General features: G+C 47.4%; 1 protein-coding gene across 2 annotated transcripts in view; it reads left to right on the top strand.

Annotated features, from left to right (window-relative positions):
* The window catches only part of TERF2 (telomeric repeat binding factor 2), a 578,117-nt gene extending 562,191 nt beyond the window's left edge, over positions 1 to 15,926 (top strand). The window contains exons 9-10 of one of the 2 annotated variants that reach the window (XM_078668354.1): positions 13,180 to 13,238; positions 13,333 to 15,926. In XM_078668354.1, coding sequence (XP_078524480.1) covers positions 13,180 to 13,238; positions 13,333 to 13,491 — 218 coding nt within the window. In that variant the 3' untranslated portion in view covers positions 13,492 to 15,926. The remainder of the gene's footprint in view (positions 1 to 13,179; positions 13,239 to 13,332) is intronic. The other variant, XM_078668355.1, reaches the window with a different exon arrangement.
* The last annotated feature ends 227 nt before the right edge of the window (positions 15,927 to 16,153 follow it).

Genomic DNA, 16,153 nt, shown 5'->3' with positions numbered 1-16,153 from the left:
GACGCCACTTTTTGGACAGAAACCACACTCCGAATGACATGAGGTGGACGGTAATCGAAGAAGTGAAGGGTACAGCCAACATTACCAGTAGACTTTTTGAAAAGGAGCAACGTTGGGTGTATCGTTTGGGCACCAACGTTAATGGGCTTAACGATGATATTCCGTGGAGCTCTGTATTATCTTGAGAGAAGTATCACTATCTCTGATATACCATTCCAACCATTACTGGGTATTTCTCTGCCTGCCTTTAAACAGTCATTCCGTTTTCCTGTGATTCACATTAATGATGAGCCATGCTCACACAGATCAGTCCTGACACGGAGCCTAGGCCTCTCTATTACCATTGGTTTTTGCTCCAAGGTACAGCCTATTGCCTCAAATATAGATTAATTTTTATTAATTTTTATTAATACTGAAATAATGACAAGCAGTTTTTTAGCTCTGTGTCTACTAATATTTATGGCATTAGCACTAGCGCTACTGCGCTACTCGTCCCCAATACCCCAGCCGACTTCCAAGCCTCGTTCTGAACAAGACTGGGCGCTCCGAGGTGGGCGTGTACGTCCCCAGCCGACATTCAAGCCTCGTTCTGAACAAGACTGGGTCCTCCGAGGTGGGCGTGTGCGTCCCAAGCCTCTTTTTCAGCTAGACACGCCCACCCGGAAACAGGTCGCACAAGCGACCGTTCTGTTTAAAAACAGGTTTACCGGCCCCGTCTTTCTATCCTCGGGGTCCGGATTTGAGGCCACAACCAGGTTTTTCAGCGGGTCGAGAGCGCTGAGGGCGTGAGTAACTACGAAACCAAGATCGCTGCTCCTTCTGCCAATAGAGCTAAGTATCTGCTCGTGTACAGGCTTTTGCAATTGTACCATTTCTCTATTTTTAGGATGTGCCAGGTCGCTCCGACCCCCTCCCGAGACCCATGGTGCTAGTAGCGCCCCTTTTGAAAGTGAGAGTTATACCTTCTATTACCAACTTGAGGGGCACAGACCTTTAGGTCCATTGATCCCTTCATAAGGAGTACACGCATTCGCGTTTTTAATCCCCCATTCTTAATCGTTTGTCTTGTAAATAGTACACCTCTAGCACATCACTTCCCAGAGCTATTTGCTATCATCCTCTAGGGGCTATTTGGATGGTGCATAAAATCTATGTTTACTTTGGGAACACCACTTGAGCCACACATCATGGAGCACTATGACTACTCAGGAAGGCTCATATTAACAATGTTCATGTTTGTCTTCTGTTTGTCTTTGTTTTTCACTTTTCAGGTGCAGTGACACTCCAAATTTACGGAATATTTTTTTGGAATCGAGTATTTTACTCTTCCATCATTTTTATGCACTTTTTTCACTCTTTATTTTCACTTTCACGTCCCCAGGTCAGGGTGGGTGATTAGAGAGCCCATACCGCCGGGGTATAGTCCTGAAGAATGCCACGGTAATATACCACCCTTATGGCTGAAACATGTTGACTAAAAGAAACTGAGTATATTCTGTATTTTACCAATCTTGAACCTTGGCATGTAAATACAGACACGTAATACTCTTTACTTTGTGCCTCAGGGATCATTTATTAAAATTTGGTTTTGATACCCTTTTTTTAGGCACTTTTAATATTTCACTGTAAACAAGAGCACGCCCTCCACACACAAAACCAGCTCCGCAGTCTTTCTGGCGTCGTAGCACACCGAAGAGGCATTCGGCCTCTTTCGGTGGGGCCCGATGATGAAGCATGACACTGACTAGGTCAGCGTGTGAGGGCTTTCTTTATCACCCAAATCGGATGTGATAATCTTGTGTTGACTCCTTGAATTGTGGTCTGTAGAGATTACGCTTAGATTGATCAAGTGTTTGATCTGACCTCTCTTTTCTTGTTTTTGCATATAGTTGGATCCTCATCGTCAGGTTTGTATAGAAATCTGGATGGTCATAGTTAGGGCCATAGACATTTTAAAGGAAAAGTTCTAGTCCCTTCCCGCAGCATTTGTAGAGAACAAATCTATCCTCCCTGTCCGTTTCCAGGGGTGTCAATGTTACCGATGCCATCGGGTTCATCCATGTCATGACCCCCCCAAGTGCAGTAAAGCACGCAGTGTGGAAATTGCTCATTAGGCCTTTAGTACGTAAAATGGGGCTGTCCGGATGAAGGCGAGTCTCCTGCAGTAGGGCAATGTCTACGTTATGCCTGTAGAAGTAGCTTAAGATTTTGCAGACCTTACTGTGGTCACTGAGACCGCGCACCTTCCAGGTAAGTAAGACCAGCGAGTCAAGAGTGCCTTCAGGAGCAGTCACTGGTGTGTCAGGCATAGAAGAATATGTAGTTGAAGAATAACAAGAGTATGTGTATCAGGACCGTGCTTCGCCTAAGCTGTACAGCATAACTTAATACAGCAAGGAATACATCCAAAAGCACTCCCAACAGGTGCCCACCCCCCGCTCGTGCAAAAACAGATACGTGATGGCATAAGCTATGGGATTGTAATTCCACAATACAGCAGCATGCAAATGCAGTCAGTAGCAGTGAGTATAGTATAACTCCACAAATCAAACCCCCCAGCCCCCTTCTGCGCCTGCACAACCCCAACTTGACTGCGATACCTTCCTCCCCCCTCCCAAGTAGAAAACCCCCCACCCTTTCCCAAACAACAAAACACATCCCAGGTGTGGTTCACTCAGGGGTCGTTGTTTTTTCATCCAATCTTTCAACACTTTTTGTAAGGCCTTAGGGTCAGTGAAAATTAGCAAATGCCCCTGCCGGTTGACTCTCCGTTTTGCAGAGTACTTCATAGCATAATCGGCTCCAAGGTCACGAAGTTGTCTCTTCATGGGGGCAAACAAGCTTCTCGCCTCCTGTACTTTGTCTGTGAAGTCTGGGAACAGTGAGACTGTCGACCCCTCGAATCGTAGCGGTTGTTTGTCACGGGCAAGCCTACGGCCAACATCCCGATCTCTGTAGTTTAGTAATTTCTGTAGTTTAGTAATTTCGCTATGATCGGTCTGGGGGGGGTGCCCGGCTTCGGCCTCTGTGCAAGAGAGCGGTGTGCCCTCTCCACAACAAACATTCCTGAAAACGAGGTGTCTCCCAGTAGTGTTTTCAAAAGCTTCTCGATGATGAACTCCATCGTCCCTGTAGGAGTGGATTCCGGGAGGCCTGTGATGCGTAGGTTACACCGCCTGGAGCACGCCTCTAGGTCCTCTGTTTTATCCTGTAAGATCTGAAGCACCTTACCCAACTGTTTGGGCTCGGTATCAAGGACAGTTTGTGCCTCCTCCGCCTCCGTCAGCCTGCGCTCCGACATGTCAAGTCTTTCCGCATGTTTGACTAGCCTTTCAGCCATGCGATCCATTCTATAAGTGAGCGCATCCATCTTGTTGCCCAAGGAGGATATCCCGCCCTGCAGGTTCTTCTCCATTGTCAACAATAGGCCGCATATATCTTGCCGTTGGTCGTCCACAACTTGTTCCTGCTCATCAACTCCGTCCTCGGTGGAGGATTCACAAGTCTTGGACCTCTTCGGGTCAAACAACAGTTTTGATTGCGTCCTATCTACGCGCCCCATCCTACGTGCGCCTGCAGGCCCCCTCACAGTCCGGTGTCAACTCGGGCGGCGGGGTAGCAGCAAGGCAAACGGCCCAGCGCAGTCACAGCAGCTAAAGGAGAGTCCGCGAAGTCGATCAGTCCCGTCCAACGTTGTTGTTCGCCACCGCGTGGTAGGACCTACCCAACTCTTCACGGCGGCAGATCACTCAGAATGGCTATCCCCGCAACCCTCACGATGTGTGTTCCATGGGGCAGGCCCGTAGTGGCAGGCCTCGCCTCGTCGTCCTCTCTCCAGCACTTGTATTGCCCTGCACGCTGTGGGCAATCCAGCGATCCTTCAGCCAGTAGCACAGCAAGAGTATTGTCGGGGGTACCAACCTCGCCTCACCCGATCAGGCCGTTTACTGTCTCGCCCCTCTTCAAGCATGGATTAGGCTGTCCTTGTATGTCTTCAGGAAGGAAGGGGCACAGGGCCGCGCGGCGAGCTCCACCGCACAACTCGCCGCAGGCAGCTGTCCCAGCAGGGAGGGTGTCGCTATACGGGTCTAGGCCACCATAGGGGTATGTCGCAGGGCCCCCCGGCAAGTTTCTGCATCCCCCGGGTCCCACGGACCAGCACAAGACACCATGAGCCGCGCTTCCGCGCAGATTTGCCACCAAATCCGGTTAAAGTTTTGTGCTCTGGACTTCAAGCAGCGCTCCATTGACAAGTAGCACCGGAGCCGTAGTAGTTGGCGGTATCAGCCGCGCCCAGCCCGATCAGGCCGCTATGGTCTCGTCGTAGCCTGCGGGCATCTGCGTGGGAAGTGGGGGTCGCAGAACAGCTCGCAGCTTCTTTTTCTTTTTTTCTTTTTTTTCCTTCCACGCATGGGCCAAGCCAGCCGCAGAAGACACCAGGGCGACAAAGGCACAGGGCAGCACACAATACTCAGTGAAGGGCCCCGTTGCGTTCAATAACACCAGCGACTAGGGAGTCCCAACACGCGGCCAGTCCAAAACGGGGAAAAGTCTCAAGGCCCCCCAGTGCGCCTCGATGGTCCCCCCTGGGGCTCACTCACCAGCACTGCTCCAAATTGCAGCTCTTACTCCATCGCGCTAAGCCTCCTCACGCCCCAGGGCACCGGACTCCAGAGTCCCGTCCAGTCGCGCAGTGCCGCACTGCAGGCAGCTGTCTCCGCCGCCGCCAGTATCCAGGGGCAAAAGAGATCAGCCGTGTGGGAGCAATAGCGTGAGTGCCCAGCAGCACCGGTCCGCTCCCGTCGCAATAGCAGGCCTCCGGGAGAGGCCTCAGGATCAGGATGGAGTGGGCACCCCCTTTGCTGGGGCACCCCAACATGGCTCAGCAGGGTCTCTTTGCGGGCCTCCAGACATTGGAGGGCCTCGCCTCCTGGGGACACTTGTCAGCATTCAGCCTTTGCCTTCACCCAGGCGCCACCCCTGGTGATCTCGTACGGCCGCTCCGACGGCAACCCGGGGTAGGCAGCCCCTCCACCAGCAAACGGTCGCACCTCGGACACGGGCAGGGGCGGCCAGGAAACCAACTCAGAGGGGGAGAGTGTTCTCTTTGCGGCCGCCGCAGCAGTGGTCCGGTGCCACCCCCTCGGCCGGAGAGAGGGAAGGAGGCTTTCGCGCAGTATCAGGCCCCGCGCCGATACGACATCCAGAGTGTGGCTGGGCCAGAATCGGCAGCAGGCCGCAGCGTCGTCCAGGAAGTATGTAGGCAACTCGTTCCTTCTGTGGTCGATAACCCAGGACATCGGGGGCTCGTTAGTCTTTGTTCAGCAGTGTAGAGTAGTGCAGCTGTAGGATTATAGGTGGATGGTGTGGCAGATTGTCGGAGCTCTCGGCTCAAGCGGCCATCATGGTCGCAAGCTAGCTCCGCCCCAAATATGAGGTTATGTTTAATGCTCCCAGAATGATTTCTGATTTGATGCAAATATATGTACAAGCTTGAAAGCAAGATGGGTGATTCTTTGCTTTCAAAATAAAACGTTCATAGAAAAATGAAAGCAGGAAAATATCATTTCACTTAACTACTGTAAAATTTCAGGTTCTTTCTTTGCAGCATCATTTAGTAACATGTGTTGATGCATCTAGTATTTCCCAAACATATTCATAATGTCAAATCTGTGTAACTAGTTTCAAATAAATAAATAAAATAAATAAGAGTATGGGAAACAAAAATAAACCAGCATTGGCAAAGCCAGTAGGTCTGAAATTGGTGGTCAGCTTTTTAGTTTTGTCAACTTGTGACTTGTTTTGGGATGGTTTTTGTAAAACCTTATTGGTGTGGGAGCTGCCGGGCCCTCGCCATTATAACAAACATTGGCAAAAGCAAAAATTGCTTTTGGTCTCAAAAAGCACACACTGCTATAGTAGTTACAGGTACTGAAAAATACTACTTTCTGTGCCGATATGTTCCTTGTGAAAGAGCAGAATGCTGTCACTCACAGTGAAACCTGCCGATACAGAGAGACAGAATTTTAATAAATGCAAAAGGTCATGGTCAACGCCCGACCAAATCAGGGGCCCAATTCTTAAAGAAAGTCTCAAAAGTGCACCCATGGTATATGTCTGTGACGGGGTGGGAAGGGGAACACCGTTACCATGGTGGATTGTTGCTGACACTTCCCCTCCTTCTCTCCGAATGGGACACCAGTCCGCTACTATCCGAGGACGGGGAGGAAATTCAGGAGGGCGCCTTTAACTGGGCCTTCGCAGACGAGGAGACCACGCCCCCTCATGACGTAGGCGGACCGGGGTTGGAGAAAAGACAGGAAGCCCTCTATGGAGGGTGTGTTTTCACCCAGGAGGAAGTGGATCGAGAGAGGCGAGACGAGGACCGGGAGGAGGACGGAGAGCCGAGGAGAGAACGAGAGAAGACCGAAGGAGAGAGAGCGGGAGACGGAGGAAAGCCAGGAGGCCAACGACCCTGCGAACCGCCGTGCCACACTCCCGAGAGAGGAGTGTGGCTGTCACAGGTACGGCGGCGTTGGGCAGCTTGGGTCAAGGGCAAGGGGGCCCGTGTTACATAGTGTAAATAGTCCGCTCCGCACCTTCCTGTCCCCTCCATCACTACCTACCTTCCTAAACCCCCCCCCCTCGAACCTCACTATCTCCCGTGCACCGAGCACCAACCTTACTCTGTGAAGCACTGGTGTTCCCTCACTACACTCGGGTCCCGGGGGTTGTTCGAGATCAGATAATTTGACTGACGGTGTCCCTCTGTTGGTTTCTCTTTTCTCTGAGCCGACTCGGCATACGAAGCCCCTTGAGGAGATCCATTCCAGCGAGGGGAAGAAGAGGACAGCCTCGCCATCCTCGACCAGACCGGACGCCACCACGGACCGGGCCGACTTCGCTAGAGAAAGACTTACATTCAGGACTCGAAAAACCTTCATAAAAATAAAGCCATCCTTACGCAGAACAAGTCTCCAGCCTGTTCCTACTTCCCCTATAGTACGACCACTGCCAGTCCTTACACCCACGCTACAATGTCTTTGCACTAAGTGCAGCTATATGGCTTTTGTTAATTCCCAAGAATTTACGGAAGTAGGACAAGAAATAATACTCCTAGAAAATATTTGTGAACTGCAATTAAGCATGAACAAATATGCATGTGTAGATTTGCTCATGCGAAAATCTGAGTGTTTGCAAGTGCACTTTCCCTCCAACTCCTATTTTCCTCAACTCTGGAGGAAGTTTTATGCCTGCCATTGTTAGGTGTAACTTAATAACATTTCTCACTATGGGAAAAGATTTGAGAAGAGTGATTGAAAGTGCTTAAGACATGCAATTTAGTGGGTTTGCACAGACTCAAAAGGCATTCTCACCCTGGAACTATTGCTTACCACTACCTTCAGACCCAGTATGAAGATCTGCTGAAACGTGGTACATAGGGGGATTGCAAGTATTCTAACACTATGGTATGAGCCCGGGCATAAAGAGAGGCTATATCAGAGCTCTTATATAATGCCATTTGTGCCACAATTTGTCGCTGCACTACTTGGCACCAAAGGGACAGGTGGGTGTTGTTACAGGACAGGTAGATTTATGAAGCAACCTGCCCCATGAACAAGTAGATATTTTATTAAATTCCACACCCCTGATCTTTATATTCTTTTGATGTCCGAGCTCTCATTTACTTTGTTGAACAAACGTGTATACTATGAAAGACTAAGCAACTGTTGGCTTTTCCATTACTGCACTTGGGAAATGCTATTTCCAGAGAACAAATATCAAAGTAGCTTGCAAAAATGTATCCATGTCTGCTATTCTGAAGCAAAGGGCAAGCTTCCAGGTGTGCCAAGAATACAGTTTACTCTTAAGAAAGGGGCTACCATGACTTTTCCGTTAATAAACAATTTGCTGATATTTTCAAAGCCACAACATGATGATAAGTATACATGTTCCCAAAATGACACTATTGTGTAGGCATAGAGGCAAGGAAAGAAGTTCAGTTTGGACACACAGTTCTAAAGAAACTGCAGATAGTTCTAAAGAAACTTTAACACAACCTCCTTTACTTTTTTTTTTTTTTTAAACTCTTTATTCATGACTGTCACAAGGTGTCATACATTACTGTACATTACCATATGCGTTTATATACATCAGTCTTTTCCATTTTCATCAATGGTACTGTATCTAGCATATTTATGGCAGGATGAGCTATTTTCGTTAATCAAATTCGGATTTACCTCATTTGTATTCTTTAAACATCAGTATCTTGACTCACAAAACCCTTAAACCCCAACTACCCTTTTCACCCCCCCTCCCACCTCCCGTCTCCTGGTCGTCTCCTCTAGTACACTCTACATGACAATCCAGCGTGTCTCAAGGTATCCGGAAATAGGTAGGTGTGCTTGGCCCGGTCAGACCCATGTGGATGGTGTCGACGTTCTTGAGACCCAGCCTCCCTTTACTAAGTGTGAATGTTCACTCCACCTGGTCCTCTGGGATATCTAGGTCTACCTCTTCCAGCTCAATCAGCATTGTGTCCCAGTCCTGCGCGATAGGGTATTTGCGAAGGCCCTTGCTCTCCTCCTCCCTCAGCGCCGCCGATTCGGCTTTTCCCCATTTCAGCAAATCAGTCCGCCACATGTCTACTTTCGGGGCCCTGGGCGACTTCCATCGCATAGTGAGCGCCCTGATTGCCAATACGAGTGCCAGATCTGTGAATTTCAGTTGTGCTTTGCGTGTTTTGGGTCTTTTTCTGTTCCCTATCAGGCAGGGTAATGCTCCCTCAGGGATCTGAAGTGTAGTGACGGAGTGTAGCATGTGTTTAATCGTCCCCCAGTAAGTGTGTAGTTTCGGGCATGTCCAGAGCATGTGAAGGATATGTGCCTCTTCCTGTTGACATCTCGGGCAACAATGTGTGGCGGTAGGGAACATCCTATGAAGCCTCTGGGGTGTAAGATATGCTCTATGGAGAACCATGGCCTGTATGAACTGAAACGTAACATTCCTAGACACTCTTCTATGATGCCCCAAAATTAAGTTCCACTCCCCATCCGTTATGTTTTCCCCGGTGTCTCCAGTCCATATCTCTCTAAGTGTGGTGATCGGTGACGTCACATGTTCTCTGATTCCGACATACAGCCATTTCACCAGGTGTCCTCCCCTGCCCATGTAATGTAGGAGGTGCACTAATTCGTGTTGTTCTGGTCTCGTGCGTTGTGGGGCCCAAACTCGTCGCACAAAGTGCGTCACTGAGGCATGTACCATGTATAATCGCGGAGTCGCCCCCGTAATCCGCACAAATGAAGCGTGATCCAGCATGGTTTCATCTCCAAACAGGTCTCCCACTCTGTCTACCCCGGCCTCCGTCCAGGGACGCAGTCTGCGTGCTGTCAGGGTCCCCTGCGGTGTCGGGAGTCCCAGTAGGGGTATGGTGTCTGCATATGGGGTTGTCCCAGCCGTGTATGACAAAGCTTTCCTCCAGCAGGTCAGGGCTACATGCAGAAGAGGGTGGCAGTCTCTGGGGATCTTAGCAGTGGGCAGTAGGAGGGAGTGTAATTCTCCCCGTGCCAACCTATCCGCCGTATAAGCGATCTCATGGAGATCTCTGCCCGCCACCCACCGGGTCAACCATTGGAGCTGACTGGCATAGTAATAACTCTGCAGGTCTGGTACGCCAAGGCCTCCCTGTCTGGTGTGTAGTTGCAGTTTTTTAAGGCTGATTCGTCTTCTTCCCGAGCCCCATATAAGGGTGATCAATAATGTATTAAGCGCGGTGAAAATTTGTCGCGGGAGCAAGACCGGCAAGTTTACAAAGAAGTACAATATGCGGGGGAGCAGGACCATCTTTGAGATCGCCACGCGTCCCATTACCGATAGGGGTAGGGACGTCCAGAAGCCTATACTGCTTCGTAGGCCAGTAATGGCCTTCCGGATATTACCGTCTATTTGAGCCGTCGGGTCCCTGTATACATTAATTCCAAGATATTTAAACGTGGTCGGTGCCACTTGGATTTCATGGGCGCCGAACTGTATGTGGGGGGGTTGTTGACCATCCCGAAAAAAGAACCCCAGAGACTTTCCCGGATTTATAGCTAAGCCAGATATGGACTCAAACCGTCTGAAGACAGACGCCAGTTGGGAATGGTCCCCTCGTAGGTTCCGGAGGAACACTAAGATGTCGTCTGCATATATAGAGATCATGTGGTCCGTACCCTCCACTGGTATGCCTTCCTCCCTGGCTCTATTACGGAGTGCAATAGCCAGGGGTTCCAGCGTCAGGACAAACAACAGTGGCGACAGTGGGCAGCCCTGTCGGGTGCCCCGATGGACCGCATAGCTGTCAGATGTGTGCCTGCCCGTGCGTGTCCTGGCAGTCGGTCCCGTGTATAATAAGCGGATCCATTTTATGAGGGACTCCGGGAACCCAAATCGACGCAGGACTTCGAACATGAAGTTCCACGTCAGGGAATCAAACGCTTGGCGGAGGTCCAGGGCTATACAGCCAGCGTTTGGTAAGGTATTAGGGGTAGTTGTCATAAGGGCATGGAGGCGTCTAGAATTTTGGGAGGTACTTCTCTCTGGGAGAAAGCCACATTGATCAGTATGTATCAGGACAGGGAGGTGATGTTGGATCCGCATGGCTATAGCCTTGCTAAGGATCTTATATTCCGTGGGGAGCATGGAGAGGGGCCTGTAGTTCCCAACCTCCAGGGCGTCCCTACCGGGTTTCGGGATAGAAATCACCAGGGCCTGCATGGTGGTAGCCGGGAGATGGCCGGTCTCGTAAGCAGTGTTGTATACTTTCTCCAGCACGGGGGTCAGCACCTCAGCATATGTTTGATAGAACTCCCCTGGCAGGCCATCCATGCCCGGAGTCTTTCTTCGGTTAAGTGCGTGAATTGCTGTCTTTATTTCCTGTTGTGTAATAGGCCCCGCTAGGGCCGCTTGGATTCCCGGGGCCAGCCTTGGGAGCAGAATCTCTCCCAGGAAGTCCGCCATGTCGTCTCCAGCCTCCACGGGAGGAGGAGCATAGAGGTTCTCTAGGTGAGTCTTAAATGTTTGGTTAATTTCTAGTTGTGTATGTACTTGTTCGCCTGCTGCGTTGCGAATAGCCGCCACTGTAGGACTCTCTGGGGCATCCCTGACCAGCCGGGCAAGCAGAGCACCAGATCTGTCCGCCTCCGCCTGTTGGCGTTTCAGGTATGTCCCATGATCTATCACCCTCAAGGTTTCCAGTAGTTCTGCATGCTCAATATTACACAGCTGCAGATCAGCTTTCCTGTCGGGGTTCTGTCCCACTGCATTCTCAAGGTCTCGCAAGCGCCCTTCCACGTCGCATAATTTACCATGGATTTCATGTCTGGCTCCCACTAGCCGGCCTATAGCAGCTCCCCGGATCACAGCCTTCATTGCATCCCATACGGTTAGGTTCGAGGACGCCGAGTCCCAGTTTGTGGCAAAATAGTCAGTCAAGGTGTCAGCTAAGTGTGTCCTAAATGGGCCATCCTCGAGCAGCGTGGGATTAAGTCTCCATGTAGGGACAGGCGAAGGTACCTTTCCCCAGTGTAGATCAAGTGTTAGTGGTCGGTGGTCTGAAAATGTTTTAGCTAGGTAATCTGACGTTACGCACCTAGTCGTGATGGAGTTGGAGCACACAAATCTATCCAGTCGGGTATGCAGGTCGTGGACGGGGGAGTAGCATGAGTATTCTCTGTGTGTGGGGTGCAGTGCGCACCAGGTGTCAGCCAACCGCCAACCTTGGAGCCAAGTCCCGAAAGAGTCTGATAGTTTATGTATTCCTGCCGCCTGAAGTGGGGGGTGTGATCTGTCTAGGGCCACATCTAAGATCATGTTCCAATCACCTCCTAGTATCCAGGGGACATCCACCCAGTCCGTCAATGCCCGGCCCACTGCAGCAAGGAATCTATCTTGGTCAAAGTTTGGGGCATAGATGCTGCCCAGGACCACCACCTCCCCGTCCAAAGTACCCCTCACCAGTACATAGCGTCCCTGGTCGTCCGTGCGCCTTTCCAGTTCTACAAACGGGGTGCCATGACGCACCCATATCGTGGCTCCCCTGGAAAAGGCGGAGTATGTCGTGGAAAATATAGTACCCCTCCACTTTTTCCGTAGTAGGAGGGACTCAGAGTGTGTCATGTGTGATTCCTGGAGGAACGCTATATGTGTCTGTTGTCTGAGCAGAAAAGCATGTACCCTGTGTCTCTTCTGCACAGCCCCCAGTCCCCTCACATTCCAGGTGACCAGCCTATACCTTCCCTTAGTGTCAGCCATAATCATCTGTAGGTGTCGCAAAGAGTGTTCCCATGTGTTCAAACAGGTGATTCCTCAACGTCCACCAGGAGACAGTACAACCTCCTTTACTTGATGCAAGTCTTTGCTTTATAGGGGGTTATATTATTTTGCAGTCTATGCGCAACATGTCATCTACAACAATCCATGCTGCAAACAGAAACCATTGCGTTATACTTGGCTTGGCACTCATGGTGTTGTAGATTCAAATGAGCCTGCCCAGAGGCAGGGAATTAGAGGATGGCCTGTTGTTTACATAAATAGTTATTCTCTGTGGAGTGCCAGCTAATTGAGCCTGTATTTGCAGGTTCCCCCTTCTGTAATTGATTGATTCGTAATCCTTATGTGTTCTGTATGTATTGCTACACCCATGCGTAATTTAAGATCAGTGCTGAATTGAAACAAGCCATAGACAACAACCTTGTGGCTTCAGGCCTGCCATTTACCCAAGTTGCCACCACTTCTAAAAGTTTCCTCTAGTTGAGGATTATTTTCTGAGCAAGATTAAGATGTCAGTCAACTTTGTAAAAAAGTATTAATACAGAAGATGAGTAAATGGTTGTTGTGGTTCGTGGGATATTTTACATTTGTGATGCTGACCCATCCTCCCTGCCTTGATGTGGGTTATATATTTTTTTGGGGGATGTTAAACTAATGGTTGCTACGGGGCGCATGGAATGATGAGGTGTAAGGATAGAAGAATCTGTATTGCATAGGAGAGTTGAAAACATAACTAAGTCTTGCCAAGCTAGTCAGTTTGAAATTATATTTAACAGAATGTGTATCTGCCCCTGCTAGTACTTAATCTGTAAATACTATGTCTTTGGAAGCAATAGTGCCATAACTGTTTCTCTTTTGTTTGTTCAGCAGATGAAGATGCATCTTCGAGTAAAGGGAGCATTACAAACTGTAATTATAAGAGGAATGTAAGTTGTGGTGGCAGGCATGTTCATGTTTAAACATGATTGTTTATTATGAAGAAACGCAACTAAAGATGACTTGGTATTTTTTCTCCTGCAGAAGTGGACAGTGGAAGAGAGTGAGTGGATAAAGAGTGGTGTGAAGAAGTTTGGCGAAGGAAACTGGATAAGAATCCTCAGAAAGTACCCTTTCACCAACCGTACTTCTGTCATGCTTAAAGACCGTTGGAGGACTATGAAGAGATCAGGACTGGTGTGAATGTCCACTAGAAAACTATGGAGAATTTGGTGAAGCAAATTACCCTTAATGGGTCACACACCACATAACAGTATTTCCAGTTCTCCAATTCTATTTTGGTGTTTCTGTTGCACAAAAGGACAGCTTCTGAGTGTTGGAAATAGGGATTCTGGTTTGTTCCTATTGAATTTTTCAATGTGCATCTCCATAAGAACGAAAACGTGTTTCAGAGCCTTGCACTTCACTACTGACTGTACAGTTGAATTATGTGCATTGATTTTCCTTGTGTCCTTATGCTGAAAGTGGCCTAGACCGATATGCATTTTTGAGATTGGCTAGAGTTCGTTAACGGTCACTGGGTAGTGAGAGGATCTACTGTGGCATGGAACAAGGAGACATGTTTGCACATGGCAGCAGCTTTAATCTCTAGATAACAACCTTTCTGCAGTGTTTACCTACTTGCGCAAATGATCAGGTTCCACCCTGGAATTTCATATACATCCATTTACACAGGAGTAGGTTCTCCACCATTCCGCTTTAAGATGAAAGTAAATCCTTGGCTGACAATGCTTTCATTCACCATCTTCATGAATGCCCCTTGTCATTTATTCCCTGGTGAGTATTACAACCCTGCTTCCTTTCAGCATTTTTCCTCGTTCCTCTTCTTCCCTCCTACCCAGGCATGTTAAGTATGCTTCTAGAAAAAAAGGGACATGAATTACATTGAGCATTTATTACGTTTTAGGTAATTTTTGTCTTGTTTTCTTTCTTTCTGCATCTTTTCTCACAGTTTATTGCTCTTTTTTCTATTTAAGTAGTTAGTCCAGTCAGCAGAAGACAAAATGTAATGGAATTTGTGTTTAATGTCATTTTACTTGTGAATTACCTGCTTGGACAGCTAAATGAAATGTGTAAGAGATGGCTGCTTCGGAAACAGAGATTTAGATATGCTGTGCTATATCTTTTGAAATGAGTAAGCTAGTACTGCTAGCTCGATCCACACGCTGGAATCCTACAGTGGCGTACAAGAGTCCTCCGATGTAGTGAAGTGTATTACAAATATGAGCCACACCAACTTGCCTTTTAAAACAGCTTAATGTGTGAGTGAAAGAATTGCTGGAGCACATACCTTTTCCCATTTAATACATTTTCTTTTCTTTTTGCAATGTCAACATAAATTTTGTAGGCGGAAGTATGTTTATTTTTTATCTGACACAGGTAGCTGTGGATATCAAGAATTATACTAAATGCTTCATTTTAAGAGTTTGCTGTTGACATAGTGTTCTAATTTTCCAAGGTGGTGTGGTTTACAAAGATGGTTCATGGAACATACAAGTCATCCTGCCGTTTAAGATGCAGAATCCATGGGTTGACCAGTTCCACTGCTATTAGTAACAGCACATCATCTATTTTGATCATTTGACGACAAAGTCGAACTTTGTAAGTAGTGTCCAGGTAAACTACTGACTCTTTCTATCTCAGAGCAGAAGCTACGAGGTGGGCACTTTGGCCTAATACTGTCCTTTGCTTTATTGAGGAATGCCAAAATCCATGAAGAAGAAAGCACCTGAAAACCAATGCCAGACACTTTTTCAAAGGCCTCAACCGTGGACTTTTAAAAAGAAAAATGTGTGTATGTTATTTTGATGTGATTGTAATACTTTTTCTTTGCCACAAGGATTTTAAGTACAAATGAGATTCGATCTACATGAGGTGTGAGGAAGGAAGAATGATTTATTTGTCGATCAGGTTTAATTTAGGGGGTGGGTAAGGTGCATAATAGTCTTTAACGTATTCCTCCTTGCACATCTGCCAGTCTTTTAGAGTTGCTATATATACAAATGTGTATTATGTAAGTGAGTGTACACATAGAGTTGTGCGCTCTCTCTAAAGGAATGGTGTATTTATATGCCTGTGTTTTAAAAAAAAATCCACATGTTAGCTGTGCTTTCCCTTCGCTCTTTCACAAGTTTTATATTGGGGGGGGGAAACGTAATTAATAACCTATCTATAGAATATTTTTTTATGCACTTTGCATTTTATGAGATGTAATTTGAACAGTTCATCAAAAACATGTTTAAAGCTCAAACTAGATGACTTACTGATGCAGACTAAGAAATGCTAAACGTAAAAACAGAAAAACAAGATACATAAATCTTATCCTCTAGGCGTTATACTTTGTTGTGTGTAACTAGAATGAAGCTCAATGTTGAAGTCCATGATCCAAGATGAGTGTCGATATCTGCTGGTAGGTTTGCTTACATTTAGTACTTTTTTTAAAAATGATTGTTATTTTGTATGAATCACTTGACATTAAGACTACATTAACTCCCAGTGTCTTTCGCTTTTTTTAAAAATTTCTGGCTATGTTAATCTTTGTGGCTTTAACCATGGAGATCTTTTCCAAAAGATCACTGCAAACATTTTAACAGTTGTTTGTTATTAAATAATTAAAAGAGCTGGATTTCTTCTTTTTTTAACAATATATTGGGAGTTTGCTGTATGGGGTAAGGAGCATAAATAGATTATTTTTTCATATTAATCAGTATTATTTCTTTTAGACTAGCTACATCACACATTTATTTTACCATTAGTAAAATATACATTCCATTTCTTTTTAGTTTGAGTAGCACAGAGGTACAAAGGCTAACATATAGTGGCATGTGACTACAACACCATTGTA

Source organism: Lissotriton helveticus, chromosome 12, assembly GCF_964261635.1.
Source record: "Lissotriton helveticus chromosome 12, aLisHel1.1, whole genome shotgun sequence".
In the NCBI taxonomy this organism is placed as follows: Eukaryota; Metazoa; Chordata; class Amphibia; order Caudata; family Salamandridae; genus Lissotriton; species Lissotriton helveticus.
Note: the sequence above shows the minus strand (reverse complement) of the source record. Positions and strands in the feature narration are given on the sequence as shown.